Genomic DNA, 27,711 nt, shown 5'->3' with positions numbered 1-27,711 from the left:
AATAAGTTGAAAACCAACTGGACTAAATTCGGAAGGCTACTCAGAAGAAGACTTGGCCAAGATAATTTACATTGTCCAAGCATAGAAGACATTGGCGAAAATGTCAGCAGGATTACGACTGCACTGGTGGGGTCCTTCGAAGATAGTTGTCCTCTTCGGGAAAGGAAATCAGCCCAAGGAAAATCCTGGACCTGGACCTGGACTTGGAGGTCCGCTGATTTTTAACAGAGCACGTCGTAAAAAGGCGGAAGTTTTTGGGATGTGTATTACACACGGCTTAAGGAATACAATAAGATTACCAGAGCGGCAAAACGTGCCTCCTGGAAACTTTTCTGCAAACAGGTCGATAGCGTTTCTCTCAAAAACCCATGTCTAAACTGAAACTTTAGTAGACGACATGGGAGTGAGAGCAGAGACAACGGAGGACATGTCGAGGCTTTTAATACAGACCCATTTTCCACAGGATACGACGAGACTCACGGGGACACCGGAATCTTGGAATAATGAAATTGATCGAAGGTTTATAATAACAGAATTTATGGTGAAGGAATCCTTGAGGAGCTTTAAACCATTTAAGTCACCCGGACCTGAAGGGATATTTCCGGCGTTACTACAAAAGAACGCCGATTATCTGGCGCCTCATCTGGTCAAAATGCTCACAGCGTGCCTAGGACTTGCATATACAGCCTGGCAGGAGGCAAGGGTGGTGTTTATACCAAAGCCTGGCAAGGTAAGTAATGCGAGACCAAAGGCCAACATAAACCTTACGTCCTTTTTACTCAAAACCATGGTACGTATTGTGGACACTATGATAAAGAGTAGGGCATCCAGCGAACTGCTCAAAAACAAACAGCATGCCTATGTTAAGGGAAGGTCGGTGGAGACTGCCCTGCACGAGGTTGTGCAAAAAATAGAAGAATCCTTCGATGCAAAAAAGTACACCTTGGCGGTATGCATTGACATCGAGGCGGCTTTTAACAATGTGCGGACCGACACACTGACCCAATTCTTAAATCACTACCGGGTGGACCCGGTCCTTAGAGACTGGATAAACCATATGCTACAGAGGGATAAATTGTGTTCCCATGGCACAAAAATATAAGGGAAAAAGTGGCACAAGGCATGCCACAGGGAGGCATTTTATAGCCACTCCTATGGGTGACCACCATAAATGACCTATTATGGGTGCTGACAGAGGAGCAGACGATGTTATAATACTTCTTAGGGGTAAGGATCCGAACGAGCTATGCAGAAGAGCCGAAAGGGACTTGCATATGGCATATGACTGGGCTAGACCCAGAGGTCTCAATGTTAACCCAGAGAAGACTGAAATATGCCTGTTCACGAGGAAGACGAAGGTGGGTCAATTTAACGCACCACGTTTTCTCAATAAGGCGATTTCGATAAACAGGCCCATAGGCTAAATTCCCAACGTAACCTCTAATGCTGCAATCGCATTGGTTCTCATAGCCCCAGACACAAATCATAAAGCAACCCTATTTCCCCTGTTAAGATTGAGTACATGGGACATAAAACCCGTCACCGGCAACCAGACGTGGCACCCATTAGCCAGAACAGGCCGTGCCACCACCGAAAACAAGCAGTGCATGAGCCTGAGCCTCAAACACCATTTGCTCCCTATGAGCTTCTGACACGAATATAATGCAGCGAAAGCCTTTTAATCATAGCTTCCATGTTCAGTTTCCGTCCAATTTACTACCAGAGTCACCCCAAGAAATTTTGCCGACCGCAAGATCTGTTAGGTCACACCCTGCAGAGTGGGTAGCCTAAAATCCAGTATTTTCTCCCAACACGTAAACTAAACCAATTTCGTCATCCTCGCATTTAGACCGAGGCCATCATCCATCTCCTAGGTCTGTAAGGTCACACCCTGCAGAGTGGGTAGCCTAAAATCCAGTATTTTCCCCCCTCGCATTTACTCGGTGTAAATGCGAGGAAGACGAAATTGGTTCAGTTTACGTGTTGGGGGAAAATACTGGATTTTATGCTACTCACTCTGCAGGGTGTGACCTTACAGACCTAGGAGATGGATGATAGCCTCGGTGTAAATGCGAGGATGACGAAATTGGTTCAGTTTACGTGTTGGGGGAAAATACTGGATTTTAGGCTACCCACTCTGCAGGGTGTGACCTTACAGTTCTTGCGGTCGGCAAAATCCATCGCCTATGTATCAATGCATTCATGTGCACTATTCAAAACTTCTGACACAGTGGTCAAAAATTTCCCGGTGGCGAGAATAACCAGATCTTCCGCAAACGCTCAAACTCAAATACCCATTGTCTCCAATCTATAATGAAGACCGCTCACGACGAGGATTCAGATTGGAGGCGATTAGAACCCATTATCTCCAGCGCATTAACAAGGAAAGAGAAGAGATTAATCGGTCTGAAGTTCTGTACAATCCTTATACATATGTATATGCCCTAAACACTTTTATGTATTCATCGCATAGGTCACCGAATGCCTCCTGCAGCATTATTGGATAAATGCTGCCCGGCGCCGAAAATTTAAATAGTTGAAATGTGTGTAGTGCCCAATGGACACCAGTCTCTCGGCGACGTCCCCCGCTTCAGTATCTACCATGGATATGAGCACACTATCTCTGTCCCGTTATATCCCAGTGCCTCTGTGGAAATCACGATAGCGTGCGAACGATTCTTTTTGCACAGAAACCTCTTATTAATATAGACACTGCATAGGATAGCTGTGAGCACGACACAGGCTGGAACATTGAGCTCCAATTTGTGTTCATTGCTGTCATGAGAAGCTTAGCTGCGAGCTACCGGGCGTGTCCACAGGTTGCGGATAGTGGAATGCTTCCATACTGAGTAGCTGCAACGGTAGTCGCGGACGGGAAGTCTCAGTGAGAGGCCGGGCGGCACCGGCTCAATTCACAAATATTGAGTGCCTATGTTTCTCGATATGACAAGGCGTGTTATTGGCGCCTTTAAATAATCAATGGCCACTCTGTTCCTGCGGCGATCGGTCCTTTGGACCGGAACTAGCTTGCTCACCTACAGGAACTTGACGAAGATCACCACCCCCACATGAAAATGTGGCTACAACAACAACAACATTAATATAGACATTTTGAAATATTTCTCACAAAATTCAAGAGTCCGGTTTGACATCTTGCGCCTCTAGAAGTCAAGTTTTGCCTATCAATCATTCATTTGAAAAGAGAACTTTTAACGGTTCCAGCACGTTACGTTGAAACCATTGATTTGGCTTTTGATAATCGATATTTTGCTTTGGTTTTCATTCTTCGTAATCGATAACCTTTCCCATTTGCAGTTATCGAAATATCGAAACTGCCATCTCTAATATGAAAATAAAAACAAACCATCTGTCACAAATACACGTGCATGTTGTTGGCCAACTGAAGAACTTTGCATTTATTAATTTAAATAGGACAAAAATGGTTAGTAAAATGTGTAATTATCGTAAGCATATAATCTAACCTGCTACTACCTTCTACCAGGGTAAACAAAAAAAGACACAGAAAATCAAGAAACAAAGAAATGCCCAGCTGAAGCGATTGCTAAAACCCACCGACTCCCGCATTAAAGAGGAATTGCGTAAAAAGAGTAAACTTATCATTGATCCGCAACAAATTAAGGTGAATCAGGCAACCCAACAAAGTTCCGCGCTCTTCTTCCAATACAACACCCAGCTGGGTCCACCCTATCACATTGTCTTGGATACGAACTTTATCAATTTCAGCATTAAAAACAAATTGGACATAATACAAGGAATGATGGACTGCCTGTATGCCAAATGTATACCCTACATATCGGATTGTGTGCGAGCTGAGTTAGAGAAATTGGGCAATAAATATAAGTTAGCATTACGCATAATCTCAGATCCTCGTTTCGAGAGACTGCCTTGTCTGCACAAAGGCACATACGCTGATGAGTGTATAGTGCAAAGGGTGCAACAACACAAGTGCTATATTGTGGCAACAAATGATAAGGACTTGAAGAACCGAATACGCAAAATTCCCGGTGTACCAATAATGTATGTGGCTGCACACAAATATGCCATTGAACGTATGCCCGAAGCGTATGGTGTGAAGGCGTAGTAGTTGTGTATGGAAATATTTTCTTTTTTTGTTTTAATTAATGTAAGCTTGGATGACTTTTAGAATAAAATATTTTGAAGATAAAACGTGAGTGTGCTTTACGATTTAAAAATAATGAATTAAGCCGCTATAGACATTACTGGATAGGTTAAAAACGGCTTTTGTGATGCACCATAAAGTGCATTTATACAACTCCCATGCCCGCGCTTAACACTAAGTGTCCCTTACATGGAATGAGTGCGAGTAGCAGTAAAGTATAAAATCGCCTAGATGGAGCTTTACAACATGCACATACCTCCGGTTAGTAGTTGTGCCCTAGGCTATAAGCCCAAACGTCTTTTCGCCCGAGTGTAATCGCTTAGCACTAGGCAGAATTAAATGCCCATCTATTGTCAATCCCATGGTAGCCGTTTGTACATACCGGATTGACCCGATGGACTTCTTCATCGGCAAGGTCTGCGGCCTCAGTGCATAACACACTGCCACAACAACAACACAACCCAATCTCATGGCAGCCGTTTGTATGTACCGAATTGACCCGATGGAGTCCTTCATCAGCAATGGCTGCCGCCTCAGTGTGCACAATGCTACAACAACAACACAAGCCATCTATTGTTATTACAATCCCTCCTAGATATGAGGGGTATAGCTTTAGTGGGACAGATAGGCTCCGCATTTCGCATTGTTAAAATTATGGAGGGGATATCCTCCCTCCTGAAGTCGTTTACCCTATACGAACCCTTGAATTCACACGCTACGCCCTTGGCTGGGTTTCACTTAGCTCACTCTGTTCTTTAAGGTAAGCCTCTAACTTCCTCACGCACCACAGCTGGATCAGCCGCGATAACGGATTTCTTAAGCAGGGGCCGAATTATGGCATACGAGATTGAGTGCGCTTTCGTACCGGCACGGGATAGCTGTGAGCACCATCTAAGCTAGAACTTTGGGGTCCGGTTTGTGTGGTGTTTTTTGCTGTCACGGGAAGCTTAGCTGCTAGCTACTGGGCGGGTCCACAGGTTGCGGATAGTGGAATGCTCCATACGGAGTAGCTGCAACTTCAGTCGCGAACAATCACCGGTATCGAGCAGAGTCGCAGTGAGAGGTCGGGTGGGACCGGCTCTTGCACAAATACTGAGAGCCTTTGACGCTTGATAGGACATGACGAGTTAAAGGCGCCTTTAAATAACCAATGGCCACCCTGTTCCCGCGCCGATCGGTTTTTTGGACCGGAACGAGCTTGCTCACCTAAAGGAGCTTAATGAGGATCGCCGCCTCCACATGAAAATGTGGCTACAACAACAACAACTGTGCGCTTTCATATCGAATGAAATTTCAACTTGTATTTAATGAAAGTTATGCCATTTCTTTCTACATTTTAATGTCGATGCTTTAATAAATCAGGATCGATTTACACATTCGGGTTCTTAAATTTCAAAAATTCGCGTTCAATAAAAAAATACATAATTCACAATAGGGAGACTACGAACGAATTTACTCGTCCACGTATGCCGAAATTCGACCCCAGGTCTTCACTCCCCCGATACTGAAGCAGTTTTAATGCTCCGAAGTACCAAACCAGCTCTCCGACGATATCGCCCGCCTGCCCAGTTGCGAAATAGGAATACTGATCCCCAGATATTGACTATCTTGATATTATAAAACCAAACATTAAAACCACACTACCTTCTATCTCTTTGTCCACCTTCTAACTCTTTCTGTGACGAATCCTTCAAATGAGAGCCTTACGCGCATTGAGGGAACTCGTGGTTTCAACTTTTACTTAAATTAATTTATTTACTAAATTTTCAGTAGTTTTAGCCTGGGACAGGCTTTATTCCGCTAGAGCTTTTCGGTCTTTGGGGGGGATCCACAATATTCAATTCGATTCCATGGAGCATGCTTAGGACCATGTTTCCGTTGATGCTTCAAATTATTTACATTGCAAACAGAAAACAATTTTTTTATAGTTTGTTAATTGGTGAATTTTATTCAGACATTTTAGAGTGGATTGATTTCTGTAGAATTTTTAAATTAAAACTCTTTTTAAACAAGTAATACATAAATGCCAGGTTCATTACACTCTTTTAAAGAAATTCAAGCATATTATGAACTAAAACTTGCATAAGTTGTTAAACTTCATAAAGAATAGATAAAAACATTAATTAATAACCGAGAGAAGGAAAGCAGGTGAACATGAAAAAATGATGGTTACAAATGACCATGGGTGAGTGTGTGTGTGTGTGTGGATTTTGTTTCTTTTTTATGAATAAATATGAAATTGTTGTTCTTTATGAGGGTCTGCTAGTTTTACAATAACTTAAGATATAGTATTGACAATATCATCGATTTTCAAAATCGAGCGTATAGTCTCGGTGGCCAATGAAATTGCGGAAATATTAACCAAAGCAGGTTGAACAACATTCTCGGCAAAGATGTCTGTAATGGCTCCCTTGCGTACATTAATTCCAGCATTCTTTTCACCTTGGGCATGACGATTGCGCAACTCAGTCACTGTGGCAATGGGATTTAGACCAGCATTTTCGGCCAAAGTTGAGGGAATAACTTCAAGGGCTTCAGCATAGGCACGGAAACAATAGGCATCTACGCCATCCACTGTCTGAGCATGTGCAGCCAATTGTAGGGCCATTTCAATTTCTGGTGCACCACCACCCACAATTTGAGCACGCTTCTTAACCAAACAGCGGACCACACACAAAGCGTCATGCAATGAGCGGGCAGCTTCTTCCAAAACCAATTTGTTGGAACCTCGGCAGACAATGGACACAGTGCGGCCGGGATTTTGAATACCAGTGATTTTCACAAATTTATTTGTGCCACTTGAAACCTCTTCAACCAAGTCGGCACTGGAAAGACTCTCAGCTACAAAGTGATCCAGAGAAGCAATGGGGCGACAATTCAAAGTCTTGCAAACAAATTCAATGTCCTCACGCTCGACATCCTTGACGACCAGGCACTTGATTTTATCCAAGAAATGTTGGGCCAAATCGGAAACAGCATCACTGTGAGAATGTAAGTGGATAAGGAGAGCTATTTTATATGTATACATTGCATGACGTATCGTAACACCTACCGCAAGATAGATTTTTGCACCAGCAAGACATTGCAGCCAGCTTTCTTGATTTGCTTGACAATATTCAGGATGTAAGCACGTTCTTCCTTTAATACACGATCCATGGCAGCATAATCAGAAACAATGACACTGTGGTCCATCTAGGAAGGAGAAATGAATCATTTGTTAGTAAGTAAAGGGCAATATTAGGGATTTAAAATAAAAAAAATGTTCAATTAAAAAAAAAATAATAGAAATTAAAATAAAAAAAAAATGAAAAAATTTAAAATATATAATATTTTCTAATATAAAATATAAAAAAAAGAAATAAAAAAAATAATAAAAAACATAAAAAAGTAAAATATATAAAATTAAACTAAATTAAAAAAAAACAATTTTTATAATTTCTTCTTTATGCAGCTAGACGATGTTCAAAAAATCAAGAAAACAAATTTTAAAAAATAAGAACATTAAAAAAAAGAGTAAAAAAAACACGCAGTAAAATATAAAAACAAAATGAAATGAATAAACTAATTAGAAAATTAAAAAAAAAAACAAGCAAATTAAAAAAAAAAATTAAAAAACAAAATAAGAAACTTAAGAAAATAAAATTAGAAAAAAAATTAAAAACATTTATAAAAATACATGAAAAGAAAATATTAAGATATTAAAAAATATAAAAAAAAAATAAGCAAACCAATTTATTTAAATTTTATAAAAAATATAATAAACAATCAAATTTAATAAAAAATATAATAAAAAAAAGTTAAAATTAAGATTAAGATCTTGAAAAAATAATAAAAAAAAACTATAAAGAAAAAAAATGAAAATAAGAAAAATGTAAGAATTAAGAAAAAAAATGATAATGTTATTAAAAAATATTAAAAATTTTGAAAAAAATTTGTTTAATTGTTTTTCAAGTCGAGTTTAATGACCCAGCGAATGCGACACCCAAAGAAGAGATTGTTAAATGAGTCTTGAAGAAAAGAAATTTCCAGGTCCTCAGACAAGGCAGGACACAAGTCACCCCCTGGTGGAATCGTGTGTACTGCCTTGTTTGAGGTTGAAAAACAATGAAACAGAAATTGATTCGCTCGACCGTTTTTTAACAGCCAAATCAGATGAAAAAGAAAAAAATTTTTAAATTTATTATAAAAAAAAATTAAAAAAATACACAATAAAAAATTGTATGAATAAATAGAAAATTAAAAAAATGAACGTGCAAATTTAAAAAAAAAAAATAATAAATTTAAGAACTTAAAAACAAAATTAGGAGCATGAAAAATAAAATAATTTAAAATTAATAAAAAAAATAAATATAAAAAAATTAAAAACTAAAACACACTAAAATTATTTACAAAATCAAAAATTAAAAAAAAAAAATATTACAAAATTAAAAATTAAAAAAACTATCACAAAATTAAAAATTAAAAAAAAAATATCACAAAATTAAAAATTAAAAAAAAAAGAATAAATATGACAAAATTAAAAACTAAAAGATCATAAAATAATTAACAAAATTAAAAAAAAATATTAAAAATTTAAAAACTAAAAGAGCTCAAAATTATTAACAAGATTTAAAATATAAAAAAATTAAACAAAAAATTAAATAAAAAAATAATTAAAAACAGTTCAAAAATGAAAAAATTAAAAAAAAATATATATATATAAAAATTAAAAAATGAGAAAACAAATTTAAATAAATTAAAAAATATAACGAACAAATTTAAAAAAATAAAAAAATCGTAGAAGTCATTGTGTAAAATGTCAGTCCATTCGAGTAAGAATTGCGCCCTTTAGGGGCTGAAGAAGTTAAATAGAGATCGGTTTATATGGGACCTGTATCAGGCTATAGACCAATTCGGACCACATTTGTCAAGTATATTGAAGGTCATGGGAGAAGCCGTTGTACAAAGTTTCAGCCAAATCGGATAATAATTACGCACTCTGGAGGCTCAAGAAGTCAAGATCCCAGATCGGTTTATATGGCAGCCATATCAGGTTATGTACCGATTTGAATCACATTAAAAACAGTTGTTAGATGTCTTAACAAAACACCTCATGCAAAATTTCAGCCAAATCGGATAAGAATTGCGCCCTCTAGAGCCTCAAGAAGTCAAGATTCAAGATCGGTTTATATGGCAGCTATACCAGGTTATGGACCAATTAAAAGCATATTTAGCACAGTTGTTGGATATCATATCGAAACACGCCAAATCGGATAGGAATTGCGCCCTCTAGACGCTCAAGAAGTCAAGACCCCAGATAGGTTTATATGACAGCTATATCAGGTTATGAACCGATTTCAACCATACTCAACAAAGTTGATGGAATTCATAATAAAACAACTCATGCAAAATTTCAGCCAAATCGGATAAGAATTGTGGCCTCTAGCGGCTCAAAAGGTCAAGATCCAAGATCGGTTTATATGGCAGCTATATCAAAACATGGACCTATATAGCCCATTTACAATCCCAACCGACCTACACTAATAAGAAGTATTTTTGCAAAATTTTAAGCGCCTAGCTTTACTCCTTCGAAAGTTAGCGTGCTTTCGACAGACAGACGGACGGGCAGACATGGCTAATCGACTTAAAATTTCATGACGATTAGACGAATATTTCGAATATAAAATTCACTTTTAATTTTTTTTTTTTTTTGCTTTTGATTTCATAGGATGGTTCATACAAAGGCTTGTGGAAAGGTTTTGTATAATTATCTGCTTACATGATCCTAGCATCACTTTGTGTGTTACCCAAAGTTACTGCACTATATTATGTGGATCTTCTAGCCACACTATACTTAATGTGTATGCCTCAAATATTATTTTTTTTTTTTTTTTCAAAAAAAATGTCAAAAGATTCTCAAATGAAAATAAACTTTTAACATAATGGTGTATGTCTCGTTACTTACATCGGTTTTTGGTGCAGAAATGCAGAACTGGATCAAACCAATCTTAGCCTTCTCAATACGCTTGGGAGCATTGATACCAGCCGAGCGAGAGGTAAACACCAAACCTTCAATCAACTCTGTATCCTCGACAGTACCACCCAAACTTTGAATGACTTTGATGTTTTTCAAATCAACACCGGCTTCCTTGCCGGGCTCGGTAACACGCAAAACAGCATCCACAGCAATGGGGGCCAATAAACTGCTCTGTTGTGATACCACTTTGGAATTCAACGATGTTGAGGCACTCTTAATCAATGTTTCACGATCTGTCAGTTCAATTGGTGTAGACATGCCATTGATGATTTCAATTGCCTTGGTAGCACAACGTTGGAAGGAATCAGAAATGGCAGTAGGATGAATACCCTTGTGCAACAATTTTTCAGAAGCTTCCAACAAAGCTCCAGCAATGACAACAACAGAGGTGGTGCCGTCACCAGCTTCCACATCTTGGGCGCGAGAAAGTTCAACCAACATTTTGGCGGCAGGATGCAAGACATTCATTTGTTTCAAAATGGTGGCACCGTCGTTGGTAATGGAGACCTCGCCATTGCCGGCTTGAATCATTTTGTCCATGCCGCGAGGGCCCAAACTGGTGCGAATGGCATCGCAGACAGCTGCAAGAAAAAAAAACACGTAGATTAGTTTATATAAAAATAAATTAAAAAAAAAAACAAGAAATTTAAAAATATAAAAAAACCGTAAAAATTCATCTCTATACCAAATTTCCAAAAAATTTTCTTTGAAGCCAAATTTTTAAATTTTCTATAAAGACAAAATTTTCATGAAATTTTCTCTAAAAATAAAATATTCATGAAAATTTCTCTAAGACAAAATTTCTTTAAAATTTTCGCTAAAGACAATATTTCCACAAAATTTTCGTTGAAGACAAAATGTCCATGAAATATAAAAACTTAATTTTCATCAAATTTTAATTTTTGTGGGCCTGAGCTGTTGCCTATAAAAATGGACCTACGCCAATTTTCCAGATTCCATAAAAATAACTACAGCTACTGCTTGTTCCCTCATGCACCGGAAAAAATCCAGCTCATCCATGGTAACTGGCCAAGGAAAGCTGCCCCCACTCAAGTTGAATGTTGGACAAGCGAACAGCAGCTAATGGCCCGGCATAATGCTGTTAAGTTATTGTTACTGCACATTTTTATCAAACCTTAAAATTTTAGGCATTTCGTGGGCGAAACAAAAATTGACCAGCTGTGAACATGACGTCATTGTGCAAACCTAATGGTTGGAAGACTTAAAAACTAGATTTGGAACAACTTCAAAAAGTGCTTGGCACTAACAAACAACTTCCTTTTTCCAGACATGAGTGAGTCACTTCAATCAACAGCAGCACATGTACAAGAATATTCGAGAGCAGACTTCTCTTTCATCTTTAAAAACCCACAAATGATTTGTCATTGCCGGCTGTCGATAATAGTGATCTTCACACCTTTAGTCATTGTTTATAGCAACTGTTAAATAAAATTGTTAATTATCCCTAAACTGGATACATTTTAATTAGTTTTCACTAAAAATCACTGAAAACGTTCATTAAATTTCATTAATCTTTCATCCCCACACACACACACACTTTTTACAAATATCCAATAAAAAGTGAACAATTTCTAACCTTTGGCTGCATGAATGTTGGACAAGCGAACATCCTGAGGCTTGGACTTATCTTTGAAAGCTTGGCCCACGGGTTTTCTAGCAACGGTTCCTGCTTTTGGTGCCATTATTTTGTTAATTTTCCGTTTATTCTGTTAATTTTTATTGATGGTTTGGTTGAAACACAGATTTCTTGCGATTAATTTGCGCCTCAAATTCACAGAAAATATTCACTGACCGACCGTCGCTGAGAAAATCTACCGAATTTCTGATTGCACGCTATTACCGACTTGTCATGTGCATTGATATTTGACATTTAGGAAGTGATTGGAAAGTAAAAGTTAATTGAAGCTGCCGTATTAATAAAAACAAAAGTTGGGATTTGTACAGAGCATCGAACTCATGGCTAAACCATCGTTGGCCAACGACGTCTCTGTTATCTACCCTGCGTGCAACACAGAGGCCCATAATATCAATCACATATTATCAAACCCGGACAAACATTCTAATCTATCCCAAAAATAGCTAATGACCGTTCCAATTTAAGCAGCCATACTCCTGGAGCTATATCCCAATCATAATAAATCATTTTGTATACTTATAGCCAAGGCGGATTTAATAGGGTGGTTACCAGCCGGCCAGGTTTGACAGTATTAAGATGTCAGATTTTTTTTGCATTCTCTTTGTTGTTATCTTCTTTCTCGCATATTCTCTGCTCATTTGAGCTGAGTATTCTGTTCAGCTTTTCAAGCGGAATGCTGTCAAACTCCATGTAAAAAAACACGTAAGCGAAATGTTGGCCGAAAATAGGCGGAAAAGTATTACTCTGTTTATAGTGAGAAAAATGGCAAAAACTATTATAGTGGCAACACTTGAAACTATTTCCGGCATCATTTTTGTTTGTTTTATTGTTTTTAATGGTTCGTTTTTCTTTATTTATTTGAGAAAAAATATATTAAATAGAGAAAACAATAAGTGCAGATATAGAAACTTGTTTTGGAGTGGAAATAAAAACATTTCCTTTCTGTCAAATTCCGCTCGCGGAACAATTAAAAATGTCAACGGCTATTCTGAAAGCAGAATAGAATACCAACACTTTCGCACACATATTCACACACGCACATAAATTTCTTTGAGTGTGTTGGCAAAACGTCGATCAACTTGATGACAAAATGGCGGATTGCACCATATGATTTGTGGTTGGTGTACAAATGAGACCACATTTGATTTATTAAACATAAATCTTTCGATCTTATGGCTGCTTTTTTTCTTTTTAAGATTTTAGATAAAATTCACAGCTGTGTTATCATGCCTTTGACATTTTGATTTACTATAAAATTAAAACAAATACAAACAAAACAAATTTTGCCCGTGAACATTCCACTAAGGAACAGGGGCATATCTTCTCACATATCAATGAGTGCAGTCCGATTCAAATTTAAGCTCAATGATAAGGGGCCTCCTTTTTATAGCCGAGTCCGAACGGCTTGCCGCAGTGCGACACCTCTTTGAAGAGAAGTTTTACATGGCACACAGGATTCACTGAATAAGGTTAAGCCAAGCGATCAGCCGATATACTTTTTTTTAATATTTGACAGTACTTGGCATTGAGGTTGTCAACTTGTTCTCTTTTTACATTCATTTTTTGTTTACGTTTTCTCCTATATGATGACATTTTCAATCGTCAGATTTGACATCCTTAATGATGTTTATGGGGCCTATCCACTTTATGTTTTTGCATGTGACCTAACCTTCTATTAGTGAATCCTGCATGGCACAGTACCTTACAAATGTTGCCAGCATTAGGAGGGGAAAACCACCGCTGAAAATTTTTTCTGATGATCTCGCCAGGATTCGAACCCAGCGTCTTAGGCGGACATTCTAAACTCTGCACTACGGAGGCCGCCGAGAATTGTACTCAACTGTTCGCATGACCTCACTTTATAAGTATGATTGACATCCTTAATGATGTTCATGGGGCCTATCCACTTAATGTTTCCGCAAGTGACCTAACCTTCTATTAGTGAATCCTGGGCAACCACGAACAACGTTTTCTTTTGTTTCATTCTTAAGAGTCACCCAGGATTCACTGAATAAGGTTAAGCCAAGCGATCAGCCGATATACTTTTTTTTTAATATTTGGCAGTACTTGGCTTTGAGGATGTCAACTTGTTCTCTTTTTACATTCATTCTTTGTTTACGTTTTCTCCTATATGATGACATTTTCAATCGTCAGATTTGACATCCTTAATGATGTTTATGGGGCCTATCCACTTTGTGTTTTGCATGTGACCTAACCTTCTATTAGTGAATCCTGAGAGTCACCTAAGAGAGGAGCAAATGAAATTGGGTGAACATAAAATGTGCAGAAAAACACAAGTTTATTAATACCAACACAAGTTTATTAATTCGGAAATCTCGTGTTTTGAAACGAGGTTTCAATATAAGATTTACAACAAATCTCCTTCCAAATTCAAATGCAACACTGCGTTTGCATTGTATACCTATTATTATTGGGATTTTTGGGCAGCACTTTTTCTTAACATCTAACAATGTCTTATTGAAATTATAAAATTTAGTAGAAATGTAATAAAATCGTCCCACAAACTTAATTGCTTACCGCAATGTATATGCTGAACACAATAAAAATGCTAATCACAACAAAAACGCTGTCAAAAACGTCACTGTCGACAAATAAAAACCACATAAATCTTCAACTACGGGTTTTGGAGATTATCTTAAATCAAATGGATTTGGGCTCCAATGGAAACATGGTTTAACAAAAAGAAGCTAACAAGAAAGTTAAAAGGTGTTTTGTAAAAATAATTTAAAGTTAAAAAAAAAATGTGGCCACAACCCATTGAAAACTCATTCATTGTTCGTACACAGTTTTTGTTGAAATTCTCTCTTCCCTTATTTTTTTTCTTTTATTTCTAATCCTTGTACATGGTGCCTCTTGAAAGAGGCGGTGGTACATCTATACCTATTGAATATCTGTGACTACAACAATTTTGAATACAAATTTGAATTAATTCGCCAACACACTTACGCCATCTGCCGCAATGAACGGCAGTTGCTTCCCATGACATTCTGGGTACGGCCGTTGCTTCCCACCGCTTTCGTTAGAGGGAGTGAGAGTGAGTCCTGCTGTTTCTGTCGCACATACCCTGTACCGTCACATAACATTATAAACAGACCAACAAGACCCCCACGTTATCTGGATAACTGGAACACTAAACCACTGGACGTAAGTAACGAGGAGCGAGGAGTTGAGTCAGAACTCTCTCCCAGATCCCATTGTCGCAACTCTGTTTCCCTGTTGGGTCATGAACCGCGGTTTTAACAACGAGGGTGCGACAATACAAAGAGGTCGTTTTGAATTGGCCTTCTCGCCTTCTTATTATTATTGTTTTTTATAAATTAAATATTGAAAAATTTAATATGAATAGAAAACAATTAGGTAATTAGGTGAATTTTTCAATATTCTAGCGTCAAACTATCGATTAAAGCCGGAAACAATTTGAAGGAGCCCAGCAGGAAATCACCAAAGAAGAAGTGGTAAAGGTTAGTAAAAAAAAACAAAATATTACCGAACCCTGAAAAAAAGGTGATAAATCGATGTTTCCGTCATTATTATAAATGAAACAAGTGCTAATTTGCTACAACGATTACATTTATTTTCAGCACCTATTGTGTAGTGTACAGATATTCTCGAAAAACATGTCCTCCACATTGAAGTTCGGCAACGTCAAGCTAACCAAATGGCAATTGGCCTTGCTGGTGGGCACACCTTTGGCCATTGGCATGGGCATTTATGTTTACCATAAGGTGAACACACCCCCCGCATCAGCAGGAGATGAAAAGCGAAAGAAACAACAGAAGGCATTGGAATCTAAGAAACAGCAGTCACTATCCATTGATGGTACCTCGGAAGACAAGGAATTGGAAAGAAAAAAGAAATCTGCGGAATTGGAAAATGAAAAGTTATCGCCTCTGAAGGAGGCAACCACATTTAAAAATGAAGGCAACACCTGTTACCGCAATGGTAAATACGACGAAGCCATCAGCTTCTATGACAAAGCAATTGATAAGTGTCCCAAACAGAATAAAACTGATTTGGCCATTTTCTATCAAAATCGTGCGGCCGCCTACGAGATGTTGCGCAAATGGCAACGTGTTAAAGAAGATTGTACCAAATCTCTGGAGAATAATCCACGTTATGCCAAAGCATATTTCCGACGAGCCAAAGCCTATGAGGCCACCAATGAAATGTCTGAATGTTTGGATGATGTTACCGCTACATGTATTTTGGAAATGTTTCAAAATAACAATACCATACTCTACGCAGATCGTGTACTAAAACGAACGGGAAATGAAGATGCCGAAAAAATAATCAAGGACAAGAAACCCATATTGCCCTCTAAGAGCTTTATAAACACCTATATGCGTTCATTTGTGTCGGATCCGATTATAACAATGAGATTGCCCGAGCCCTCAGAGAAATTGCATGGCTTTGCACGTGCCAAGCAGGCCTTGGACGAAGAAGACTATGAGAATATAATTGCGGCATGTACTGAAGAATTGGAATCGTCCGAATCGGAGTCACAGTATAAGGTTGAAGCTTTGTTATTGCGAGGTACCTTCCATTTGATAGCGGGCTCGTTTGAGGAAGCCAAACACGATTTGGATGCTGTGATAAACAATGGTAAGACTTAGAGTGTTAAAAGATTATTTTTAAAGGGAATGCTAGTAATACGGTGGGTAGTGTATGTATAGGGATAGAACCTAATCCTCTATTGAGTTATTAAATCAACAAAAGATAGGCCAATGTAAAAATGATGACGCAAGGCAATGACCACAACAAAAAGGTTTACAAAGTGTTCTAGGTGTGGTTAGCAATGAAAATGCCTTTTGCAAATACATCTTGCTCGTGAACAGGACAAAGAGTATTTCCGTTTCACGCAATTTATAAAATTAATTTGGTTATCAGTAAATTGAATGGTCATATCATAATTATAATTGCCCTACTTCAATGTGGTAATAACAGTTTAATGATAAAGAAAAATGATATATCAAAAGGCAAAAGTCGATGGGAGACGATATACCTACATGAACCATCTTCTACATTAAATAAAGAGAAGTGCAAATATATGAAGTGTGTCATGAGTAACTTTGTCAAGATCCGAGTGAAATTGTTGCTACTAAAGTGACTACACAGGAACATGCAGACGGACAATGGTTTTTGTTGTTGTAACAATGTGTTGTGTTGTTCAATCTTTCGTCTGCTTGGTCCTGTGAAATTTCTGTATCTTGAAACTCTGCGATTTGTGAGTCGAATGGATCTGTCTGGGAACTTAAACAGGTGTCGTGTGGTTCCAGGTCAAAATCAGGACTGAACGTTGACATCGATCCTTGCTCTGCAGGATTTACTACTCTGGTTTGACGGGGTGGACAATGGTTGTTGTTGTATACACATTTACAGGTGAAGGTGGCAATCCTCGTCAAGCTCTTATAGGTCAGCAAGCTCTTTCCGGTCTATACGACCGATCGCCGCGTGAACATGACGGTTGTCGTATCGAGCATCTTAGGCACTCAGTATTTAAGCAAAAGCCGTTGCCACGCGGCCTTACACTCTCCACTCGATACCGCTGATTGACCGCGACTGCAGCTGCAGCACACCATATGGAGCATTCCACCATCCGTAACCTTTGGACGCGCCCGGTAGCTCCCAGCTAAGCATCTCGTGACAACGAAGAACACCGCACAAATTCCAACTCAAAGTTTCAAATTGTGTGGTGCTCATAGTCATCAGGTGCCGGGAGGACAATGGTTGTTGTAGCCACATTCTTACGTGAAGGTGGCGATTCTCGTCAAGCTCCTGTAGGTGAGCAAGCCCGTTCCGGCCCAAAGGACCAGTCGCCGCGGGAACAGGGTGGCCATTGGTTATTTAAAGATGCCAATAACTTGCCTTGTCATATTGAGAATCATAGGCACTCAGTATTTCTGACCTCTTCCTGAGACTCTCCGCTCGATACCGCTGATTGTCCGCGACTGCAAATACAGTTACTCCGTATGGAGCATTCCACTATCCGTAACCTGTGGACGCGCCCGGTAGCTCGCAGCTTAGCTTCTTGTGACAGCAGTGAACACCACACAGGTCGAAACTAAATGTTCCAGCTTGTGTGGTGCTCACAGCTATCCCGTGCCGGGAGCAGTAGTAGTTGTATGGGGTCTAGCGATGTGCTCTGGAGAAAGGGGGTTTACCGCATGATGGTCGGAGTCTACTACAGACGAGCTAGCCAGGACTAGGTCTCCGATGTTCGTGGCTCTGTGCAAGCTGTTTGATAGTAGATAAAATTTTTGTTATGAGTGAGCAAGGAGGAGGACATTAATATTGGGTTGCCCAAAAAGTAATTGCGGATTTTTTAAAAGAAAGTAAATTCATTTTTAATAAAACTTAGAATGAACTTTAATCAAATATACTTTTTTACACTTTTTTTCTAAAGCAAGCTAAAAGTAACAGCTGATAACTGACAGAAGAAAGAATGCAATTACAGAGTCACAAGCTGTGAAAAAATTTGTCAACGCCGACTATATGAAAAATCCGCAATTACTTTTTGGGCAACCCAATATATAGCTGGCAAAATATCGATGGCACTATCGATATTTTATTATTCGTCTGAGTTTCGCAAAAATATACGATTCGGTTCTAAATGTTTCCCAGAAGATATTTCACACCATTTTCATCCGATTGAGCTAAAATTTTGTACAATGATTTCTCTCATGACTTCCAATGGGCTTTATTTAATTTGGTATAATTCGGTCTGTGCTTCTATATAAAACGATAACCTGATTTTTACTTCTCATTTCATTTTGAAATATAGATGATGGAAAATTAATGATAGATTCGATAATTATTATAAAAAATATCGAATGTTGAAACTATCGATAGTTTGCCAGCTCTATATGAATAACTTGGCGCTCCCGAAAAGGTTTATGACTGGTTGGAGACGTTAGACTATCGTTTTTCCGGAGGAGACATCGGACTTTTTTTCTTGTCTGGATTGTCTCCGGACACTTAGTCTTCTTGTATTTTGGACTACTGTAGGAGTTAGAAGTAGCTGACTGAAGGAAACTCATTATCCCATTTATTTCTTTCATCGTATTTGTCTTAGAAAATAAGCACTTTCTAAGCGAAAGACTATTGAAGCGATTGGTAATCGCGATTTCTCGGCGATTGTATTTCAACCCAATCTGAACTTCGTTTGAAATAAAATTTTAAAGTTCTTACTGAACATCAGTAGCGTTTACTCATTAAACAGTTTCAATTTATTATGTGGTCAAAAGTCTGCAATTTCTATTATTTTTATAACCAGCAATAATTCTTATCTATGATTTTTCTTTCAGTTGACGCTGATAAGAAGCTTCGCACCTATGCCTTGATCAGACGTGCCTCCCTCTACATACAACAGGAGAAGAAGAACGATGGCCTTGAAGACTTTGCCAAAGCTCAAGAATTACAAAAGGATTGTGCAGATTTATATCATCAGCGTGCTCAAATTTATATATTACTCGACCAACTGAATGAGGCATTGGATGATTTTGAAAAAGCCGTTAAATTGGGACCCAATAACGCAATGGCCTATGTACAAAAATGTTATGCTGAATATCGTCTTGCTTTAATGTCACAGGATCAAATGCGTTTGCTGATGGTTATGAATGAATTCAAAAATGCTGTGGAAAAATTCCCCGATTGTGTTGAGTGCTACAGTCTAATGGCCCAAGTCTTGAGTGATCAACAACAATTCCCACAAGCCGAACAGTTCTATGAAAAAGCCATCAAATTGGCACCCGACAATGCTTCATTGTTGGTTCATCGTGGTATCATGTGTCTGCAGTGGAAGGGTGATATTGCCACAGCTGTTGGTCTAATGGAGAAAGCCATTGAAATCGATGACAAATGTGGTTTGGCCTATGAGTCCTTGGGTACAGTAGAAGTACAACGTGCCAATTTAGACAGAGCTGTAGAGCTTTTTGAGAAGGCAATTAGATTGGCCAAGAGTCAAGCGGAGATGTGTCATCTTTGTGCGTTGCGTAATGCAGCAGTGGCACAAATTAATGTTACTTCAAAATTGGGCATACCCATGTCCTCAATATCGGCATTAGCAGAGGCGAATATAATGGGCACACCTATGGCTGCAGTGAACTAAATTTAAACTATTGTTCATTAATTTCGTAAAATGTTTCGTTCGACATAAGGCATTGTTTCAACTCATAACGCAAATTTAGAATGCCATCAACAAACATCCACACTATAGACAGCCATATTTTTCTATGAAAAAAAAAAACAAATAGTGGTCCAGCGTAAAAAAGCGAAATTGACAAAGCTTATTGTTTTTTTTTAAGTTCCTTAAACTGCTGGGATGAGAACCTGAGCATACCTCTTCCAGGATATTTAACAGATTTCATATATTTTAGCTTTGTTGCCTACTCGAATGAAGAACGCTCCCATAAGAACACAGCGTAGAGTATTAAGAATCGTTTTTTTCATGGCTGTACACCTCACAAATGCATTAAGCCACTTTTAGAGTTTAGTTGAGTTCACGTAACCACCTAATTGAATGCTGTGCAAATACTTCATCCAAAAATGTTGTCCTCTTGTTAACTATTTTTTCATTATGATTTTGTTATGACATTTTGTTTTAATTTCCTCCCCCCCACCTTGTACCATAGTATTTTTATAGTTTCTTATATTTAGCAGACTTATTTCTGACGCGCCTTCTTTTTTGTTTGAAAAGCATTGTTTTTTCAATTGTTATAATTTGGTTACAAAAAAAAATCAGTACATTTTTAGACATTTGATTTTTAAAAATTATGACTGGTATACTGAAAATCCTATTTTGTTTTCTAATTGTACAGAAAACAATCACAAAAATAATCACAAGACATACAAATAATAATTATAAACAAAAATATTGTTAATTAGGTCAAAATAATCCATAACAGTGAATAATTACTTCAATTAATAAAAATAATTATTAATATTAAAGAATTGTGTGTATTAAATTTGTATGGTGTGCTTTGATTAGCTGCCAAAACCACTAACTTTTAGTCACTTTAGTCAGTTGATTTTATAAAGGAAAACAGCTGATTTAAAAGAGTTTGCGAACGATTCGATTTCAATTAGAGCTTGTTGTTGTATTTCCATGGGAATGAGCTTGTTGCTGTGGTGTACAGATAGATGAATCCTAAGTTTATTCTGACCAGGCTGATGTCTGCAGGAATCTGTCCGCTTTATTTGAAGCGGTTCATAGCGATTCTGCAGTCAGGTTAGTTGTTTTCGCCGGGCATGTTAATGGGTGATTGGTGTCATGGGGTCATGTTTGTCATGCAGGTTAGATAATACAGCTACTCCTCCTGACATGTTTTGTTGGGGTTTCTATTGTAGCTCAGTGAGTTCGAAATGCGGATGTTTCATCTGGTAGCATCCTAGTTCTTGCATTAGTTTTTGTTTCAAGATAAATTCCGTTCCGTAAATGCTAGTTGGATTATGGCTTATGTAATCGACAAAAAGTTATCGATTTCGGAGAAAAAAATCGATCTGCCAAGCATATTTTACCGTCTCAAAGGTAAAGAACGCAATCGTTATTACAAGTAACAAAATAAATAAATACACGTTTTAAACAAGTCTTTTGTCCAAAGGCACAAAAAAGGAATTCAGGTGCAAAAACAAATCGCAGTTTTGCCCTATAAAGTGCATTTTTATACCCTACACCACTACTGTAGTACAGGGTATTATAACTTAGTGAATAAGTTTGTAACACCGAAAAGGAAGAGATATAGACCCATTGATAAGTATACCGATGGACTCAGAATCACTTTCTGATTCGATTTAGCTATGCCCGTCTGTCCATGTTGATTTGTGTACATAGTACAGATGGCAATTTTCATCTGATCGTCTTCAAATTTGAAACATGCATTTTTTCGGCTAGAGACGAAGCCTATTAAAATTGGAAGTCATGGTCCGATTCGGATCACAATTGAATTGAATATTGGAGACCATAGTAGTAGTAGAAGTCATTGTGTAAAATTTCAGCCAATTCGAGTATCGAGAGATCGGTTTTATGGGACCTGTATTAGGCTAAAAACCGATTGGAACCACATTTAACACGTATGTTGAAGGTTATAGGAGAAGCCGTTGTACAAAATTTCAGCCAAATCGGATAATAATTACGCCCTCTGGAGGCTCAAAAAGTCAAGGTCCCAGATCGGTTTAAATGGCAGCTATATCAGGTTATTGATCGATTTGAACCATATTTGACACAGTTGTTAGAAGTAATAATAAAATACCTCATGCAAAATGCCATGAATTTCATCATCCAAATCGGCTAAGAATTGCGCCATCTAGTGGCTCAAGAAGTCAAGATTCAAGATCAGTTTATATGGCAGCTATATCAGGTTATGAACCGATTTAAGGTATAATATTTAGCACAGTTGTTGGATGTCATAAACTTACATGTCGTTCAAAATTTCAGCCAAATCGGAAAGGAATTGCGCCCTCTAGACGCTCAATAAATCAAGACCCCAGATAGGTTTACATGACAGTTTTATCAGGTTATGGACTGATTTCAACCATACTCACCACAGTTGTTGGAAGTCATATAAACACCTCATGTTAAATTTCAGCCAAATCGGGCAAGAATTGCGCCCTCTAGTGGCTCAATAAATCGAGATACAAGATCGGTTTATATGGCAGCTATATCGAAACATGAACCGATATAGTCCATTTACAATCCCAACCGACCTACACTAATAAGAAGTATTTGTGCAAAATTTCAAGTGGCTAGCTTGACTGCTTCGAAAGATAGCCTGCTTTCGACTTAAAATGTCATCACGATCAAGAATATATATACTTTATGGGGTCTTAGACGAATATTTCAAGGAATTACAAACAGAATGACGAAATTAGTGTACCGCCATGCTATGGTGGAGGGTATAAAAATCGGTTTAGATTTGGATATAGCCCTCATATATATGTTCGTCCGATTTGCAGTAATACTCTCGAAATTTGGCAGGAAGGATTTCTTATGACTCCCGAAATTACCGGTTAATTTCATAGAAATCGGATCGAAACAGATTCGTGTTTTACTCTAAAATACATCTTATTACAGCCCCATATTGGAGTGGTCAGCAAATACGCCCTATATGGGTGGTGTTATGGGGGTGGGGTGGGCTCATAGACACCTTTTTCCGAATATTTATGTCAGATACGTGCTTTACTCCCAAATACCTTTCATTTGAGCCCATTATCGTCGCAAATTTGTTCTCTTTTGGGGGTGTTTTTGGGATGGGCGGCCCCCAAACACTGGGCCCCACATTTTATCTAAGCCCCATATTGCCGTGGCCAGTAAACAAGTCCTGTTTGGGTAGTGTTTTGGGGAAGGGGTGGACGCCTAGAAACTTGGTCCCACATTTGGATATCAGATTCGCATTCTACTCGCATATACCTTTCATTAAGGTCCCATATTGCCATGGTCGGTAAATATATCCTATTTAGGGGTGTTTTGCGGGTTGGAGTGGTCCCCCTAAACCCAAAACTCCCCCAAACGGACATATTGGACGTTCATTTCAATATGGGGCTCAATACAAAATCAGATCGAAGTATATTGGGTTACGCCACCCCTCAAAAACGCCATTAGGACTATATGATACTTGGCTGAACCGATTTTCTTAAAATTTTCATAGATTGTGTAAGTTTGTCTGCAAGGAAGGCTATACAATTTTTAGATATCGGGTGGAGGCGGATATCTAACCCAAAAACGCCACCCATATCCGAATTTGGTTCGATGGGCACAATAAGGGTATCAAATGAAAGGAGGAGTTTTGGAGACCAGAAAACGAATATGGTATTCAAATTTGGGTCCAAGTAACCAGCGGCGCCCACCCCCCCCCCCCCAACCCCAAAACTCCTCCTAACAGATATACTCGAAGTTCATGTCAATATGGGACTCAAATGAAAAGTATTAGGCAGTAGATCACAAATATGGCATAAAACATTAGGTGCAAGTAATGGGAGGTCGCTCACCCTCAAATGCCCCTAAAATGGGCATATTAGCCGACAATGCCTATATGGCACTCAAATGAAAAGTATAAGGGAATAGATTACGAATATGACATTAAAATTTGAGTTCAAGTCTAGGTGGCGCTTTTCACCCTAAAGATACGTCAAATGGGTATGACAATATGGGACTCAAATGGAATGTATTTGAGAGTAGAAAAAGAATTTGATATCCAATTTTGGAGCCAAGTGGTACGCCTTAAAGCATCCCCTAAACTGAACTTCATTTCCGTTGGGAATAAGGAACGAATTTGATGTCTATTTTCAGTGCAACGTGTCGGTGGCCGCCCCAGCCCCAAAACGCTCTCCAATCGGTTAATATTTACCGGCCATGACAATATGGGGCTCAAATTAAAGGGATTCGAAGTGCAGCACGTGTTTTATATCCATATTTGGGTCGAAATGCTTGAGGTGCCATCCCTCCCCTAATGAGAACATTGCCCTATGGAAGAACATTGCCATCAGGAACCGGGAAGGGACAAATTCTCACACATCAATGAGTGCTTTCCAATTCAAGTTTAATCTCAATGATAAGGGACCGAACGGCGTCCCGCAGTGCGACACCTCTTTGGGAAAAATTTTTTAAATGACCATGCATGGCATTGTATCTCGCAAATGTCGCCAACATTAAGGGAGGATAAACACCGATTTGTCCGATGTTCTCGCCAGGATTCGAACGCGTTCAGCGTCATAGGCTACAATGGCACGAATTCGATATCCGCATTCGGGGCGAACTCTCCCCACCCTAAAAAGATATTAGAGAGTTAAAGAAGGCTCAGCGAGCGGGCCCGGTTCGGCTAGTCTGTCATATAAATCGATCTCCCTATTTTACTTCTTAGGTCCCTGGAGGCCGCAATTGTTATCCGATTTGGCTGAAATTTTGAACGTTGAGGTTTGTTATGACTTCCAACATCCAGCAAGTGCTGCCAGATCAGATCCCATATAAACCGATATCCCGATTAGTATTCTACGGCCCCAAGAAGTTTCGATTTTTGCTTGTTTTTGGGAGAAATCTGGAAATATGTAGTAGAATCCGTGGTAGTTAGTTCCCAAGTTTCGGCCTGGCGGAACTAAGCACAATTTTACTTGTTATACCCTCAACCATAGGATGCGGGACTACTAATTTCGTCATTCTGTTTGTAACTCCTTGAAATATGCGTCTAAGACCCCATATATATTCTTGATTGTCATGACATTTCAAGTCGATCTAGCCATGTCCGTCCGTCTGTCTGTCGAAAGCACGCAAACATTCGCAGGACTAAAGCTGGAAATTTTACACAAATACTTTGTATTAGTGTAGGTCGGTTGGGATAGTAAATGGGTCAAATCGGTCTATGTTGTGATATAGCTGCCATATAAACCGATCTTGGGTCTTGACTCCTTGAGGAGTCAAGTCGTCCGATTTGACTGAAATTTTGCACGTGGTGTTCTGGTATCACTTTCAATAACTGTGCCAAGTATGGTCCAAATCGGTTCATAACCTGTTATAGCTGCCATATAAACCGATCTTGGGACTTGACTTCTGCAGCTTTTAGAGGGCGCAATTCTTATCCGATTTGGCTGTAATTTTGTACGTGATGTTTTGGTATCACTTCCAACAACTGTGCTTAGTCCGGTTTAAATCGGTTAATAACCTGGTATAGCTGCTTGAGCCGCTAGAGGGCGCAATTCTCATCCAATTTGGCTGACATTTTGCATGCGGTGTTTTGTTATGACTTCCAACAACTTTGCTTAGTATGGGACAATTCGGTACATAACCTGATGTAGCTGCTATATAAACCGATCTGGGATCTTGACTTCTTGAGCCTCTAGAGGGCGCAGTTATTATCCAATTTGGCTGAAATTTTGTACAACGGCTTCTCCCATGACCTTAAATATACCTGTCCAATATGGTCTTAATCGATCTATAGTTTGATACAGCTCCCATATAAACCGATCTCCCGATTTGACTTCTTGAGTCCCTACAAGGCGCAATTCTTATCCGAATGAATTGAAATATTACACAATGACTTCTACAATGTTCAGCATTCATTTACCGTCCGAATCGGACTATAACTTGATATAGCTCCAAAAGCATAACAGTTCTTACATACATACATACATGTGAAATATTGTCTGAATCGATCTATAGCTTGATACAGCTCTCATATAAACCGATCTTCTGATTTTGCTTCTTGAAACATTATACAAATGACTTTTATAATGTTTAGCATTCAATTCATTTATGGTCCGAATCGCACTATAACTTGATATAGCGCCAATAGTATAACAGTTCTTATTCATTATTATTTTTTTTTGCCTTAAAGAAAGAAGAACTCGACAAAACCGATCCATTGTGGAGGGTATATAAGATTCGGCCCGGCCGAACTTAGCACGCTCTTACTTGTTTTAATTTAAAGTCGGTTTTTATTTTCAATTGCTTTATTTTATTACAAAATATTATGTATAATTTGTATGCATCAATTAACAAAAATTGAATGGGAGGAACCAGAATGTTTCATTTCATAAAAATTTCATACATCTTATGCGCGTACAACTCTGCTCTCTATAAAGGTACAAGTCTTAATATGAATACTATTTATTTTAGAATGTTTAAGAATTATATTCTTCAACTAAATGCTATGACAAAGTGCTATACTTGTAGTAAATTCTTAAAGAAATCTCAAAAAAAAGAAAATTGAATATTGTTTACAAAAAAATTGAGGAAAATGCTTAATACAAAAAATAATATTGTTGATTTTAAATAAATTCTTCTATGACAGTTTTTAATGGCAAAAGGGGTTTTAAAAATATCGTCTTTGTGGGATAATAGAAATATTTTAAAATTTTTTGAAAATAAATTGAAAAACTAAAAAAAAATTGATTTGAGTTTTAACATTACTCAATTTTTACTGTTTTTTTTTTCAAAGGATGGTTTATTATGTTTGAATAGTCGTGATGAAAGTTACGTATATCGATTTTTTACGGGTTTTTGAAGGATTTTTAAAGTATATTTAAGCGAAAGCAGGTTTTCATAATACATAAAAAAGTGATGTTTGCTTATAAATTGTTCATTAAGTTCAACCATTGCATTAACAATTGCCCTTGAAAAATATCACATACGATTCCTTTTTTTTTGGGACGCGGTTGTTTTCGTTTTGTTTTTAAAGGCTATGTCTTTGTAATGACGTTTTGTTGTCATTTTTGTTTTCTTTAACTTACTAAGGACATACATGTAAAATTACCTTAATCTAAGCTTGACTTATACATTTAATAATACATTTAAATACTACATAAAATATATGGTACATACAGAAATAACAAATGATTTTTATAATCAATAACATTTTCAAAATTTAACGAACATTCCAAGAGAAATTTAGTAATTACAAAAAAAAAAAACAAAATTTGGTGATTTCTGTTTGGAGGGTTTTCAAAAATTGGGAAATAAGGTTCTATTTTTAAATAAAGAAAAAGAAAAACAGTTAAAATACTGCTTATTCCTTCTAAATACACATTTGGTACCAAGGCATTTATGTTACTGAAGTTGCAACTCCCGATTTATTTTTCTATATACACATATACACAAAAGAAATTTGTAAACACACATATGTCTACATATGTATGTCTGTCCTATATGGAATTTGTATAAATAATTTATATACTGCATTTGATGTCGCTAGAACAGTCTTTATTTCTTCTCCTTACTTTTGCCGCGTTCCTCGGCTTCGTAGTCTTTGGGCAGTGCGGGAGGATCATTGAAGGGTTGTACTTCACCCGAAGCCCAAATGCAATAGACCACAGCGGTAACACAGAGCACAGCAAATGCCACCCAGAATACCAAACGCCATTCCAGTAAGGTTGCCTTAAAAACACAATACC

At 37.9% G+C, this 27,711-nt stretch overlaps 4 protein-coding genes across 5 annotated transcripts in view; 2 read left to right on the top strand and 2 right to left on the bottom strand.

Annotated features, from left to right (window-relative positions):
* Positions 1–3,366: 3,366 nt before the first annotated feature.
* On the top strand, positions 3,367–4,193 carry LOC106096320 (rRNA-processing protein FCF1 homolog). Its single transcript, XM_013264005.2, has 2 exons — positions 3,367–3,442; positions 3,503–4,193. The coding sequence occupies exons 1-2, from the start codon at positions 3,440–3,442 to the stop codon at positions 4,100–4,102; spliced, it is 603 nt and encodes a 200-aa protein (XP_013119459.1). The 5' UTR covers positions 3,367–3,439; the 3' UTR covers positions 4,103–4,193.
* Positions 4,194–6,161: 1,968 nt separating this feature from the next.
* On the bottom strand, positions 6,162–12,012 carry LOC106096336 (T-complex protein 1 subunit delta). The gene is made up of 4 exons (XM_013264036.2): positions 11,755–12,012; positions 10,086–10,738; positions 7,194–7,333; positions 6,162–7,122 (listed from the first exon to the last, which is right to left on the bottom strand). Exons 1-4 carry the CDS (start codon positions 11,858–11,860, stop codon positions 6,420–6,422), a joined length of 1,602 nt encoding a protein of 533 aa, XP_013119490.1. The 5' UTR covers positions 11,861–12,012; the 3' UTR covers positions 6,162–6,419.
* Positions 12,013–14,870: 2,858 nt separating this feature from the next.
* On the top strand, positions 14,871–20,680 carry LOC106096335 (mitochondrial import receptor subunit TOM70). Of its 2 annotated transcripts, none has more exons than XM_013264034.2 (4): positions 14,871–14,979; positions 15,222–15,296; positions 15,417–16,437; positions 19,140–20,680. In XM_013264034.2, the coding sequence occupies exons 3-4, from the start codon at positions 15,453–15,455 to the stop codon at positions 19,940–19,942; spliced, it is 1,788 nt and encodes a 595-aa protein (XP_013119488.1). In that variant the 5' UTR covers positions 14,871–14,979; positions 15,222–15,296; positions 15,417–15,452; the 3' UTR covers positions 19,943–20,680. The 2 variants fall into 2 exon arrangements, with proteins under 2 accessions (XP_013119488.1, XP_013119489.1); XM_013264035.2 differs by lacking the exon at positions 14,871–14,979 and adding an exon at positions 14,990–15,101.
* Positions 20,681–26,253: 5,573 nt separating this feature from the next.
* Positions 26,254–27,711, bottom strand: part of LOC106096330 (putative inorganic phosphate cotransporter) — a 42,244-nt gene continuing 40,786 nt past the window's right edge. The window contains exon 6 of the mRNA XM_013264025.2: positions 26,254–27,694. Coding sequence (XP_013119479.1) covers positions 27,521–27,694 — 174 coding nt within the window. The 3' untranslated portion in view covers positions 26,254–27,520. The remainder of the gene's footprint in view (positions 27,695–27,711) is intronic.

Source organism: Stomoxys calcitrans, chromosome 3, assembly GCF_963082655.1.
Source record: "Stomoxys calcitrans chromosome 3, idStoCalc2.1, whole genome shotgun sequence".
Taxonomy (NCBI): Eukaryota; Metazoa; Arthropoda; class Insecta; order Diptera; family Muscidae; genus Stomoxys; species Stomoxys calcitrans.
Note: the sequence above shows the minus strand (reverse complement) of the source record. Positions and strands in the feature narration are given on the sequence as shown.

Coding starts and splice junctions, on each gene's coding strand:
- LOC106096336 (XM_013264036.2), bottom strand. CDS start 11,860: ATGGCACCAAAAGCAGGAACCGTTGCTAGAAAACCCGTGGGCCAAGCT. Junction 10,739..11,754: donor CAACATTCATGCAGCCAAAG/GTTAGAAATTGT, acceptor TTTTTCTTGCAG/CTGTCTGCGATGCCATTCGC. Junction 7,123..7,193: donor GTGCAAAAATCTATCTTGCG/GTAGGTGTTACG, acceptor ACATTCTCACAG/TGATGCTGTTTCCGATTTGG.
- LOC106096335 (XM_013264034.2), top strand. CDS start 15,453: ATGTCCTCCACATTGAAGTTCGGCAACGTCAAGCTAACCAAATGGCAA. Junction 16,438..19,139: donor GGATGCTGTGATAAACAATG/GTAAGACTTAGA, acceptor TTTTTCTTTCAG/TTGACGCTGATAAGAAGCTT.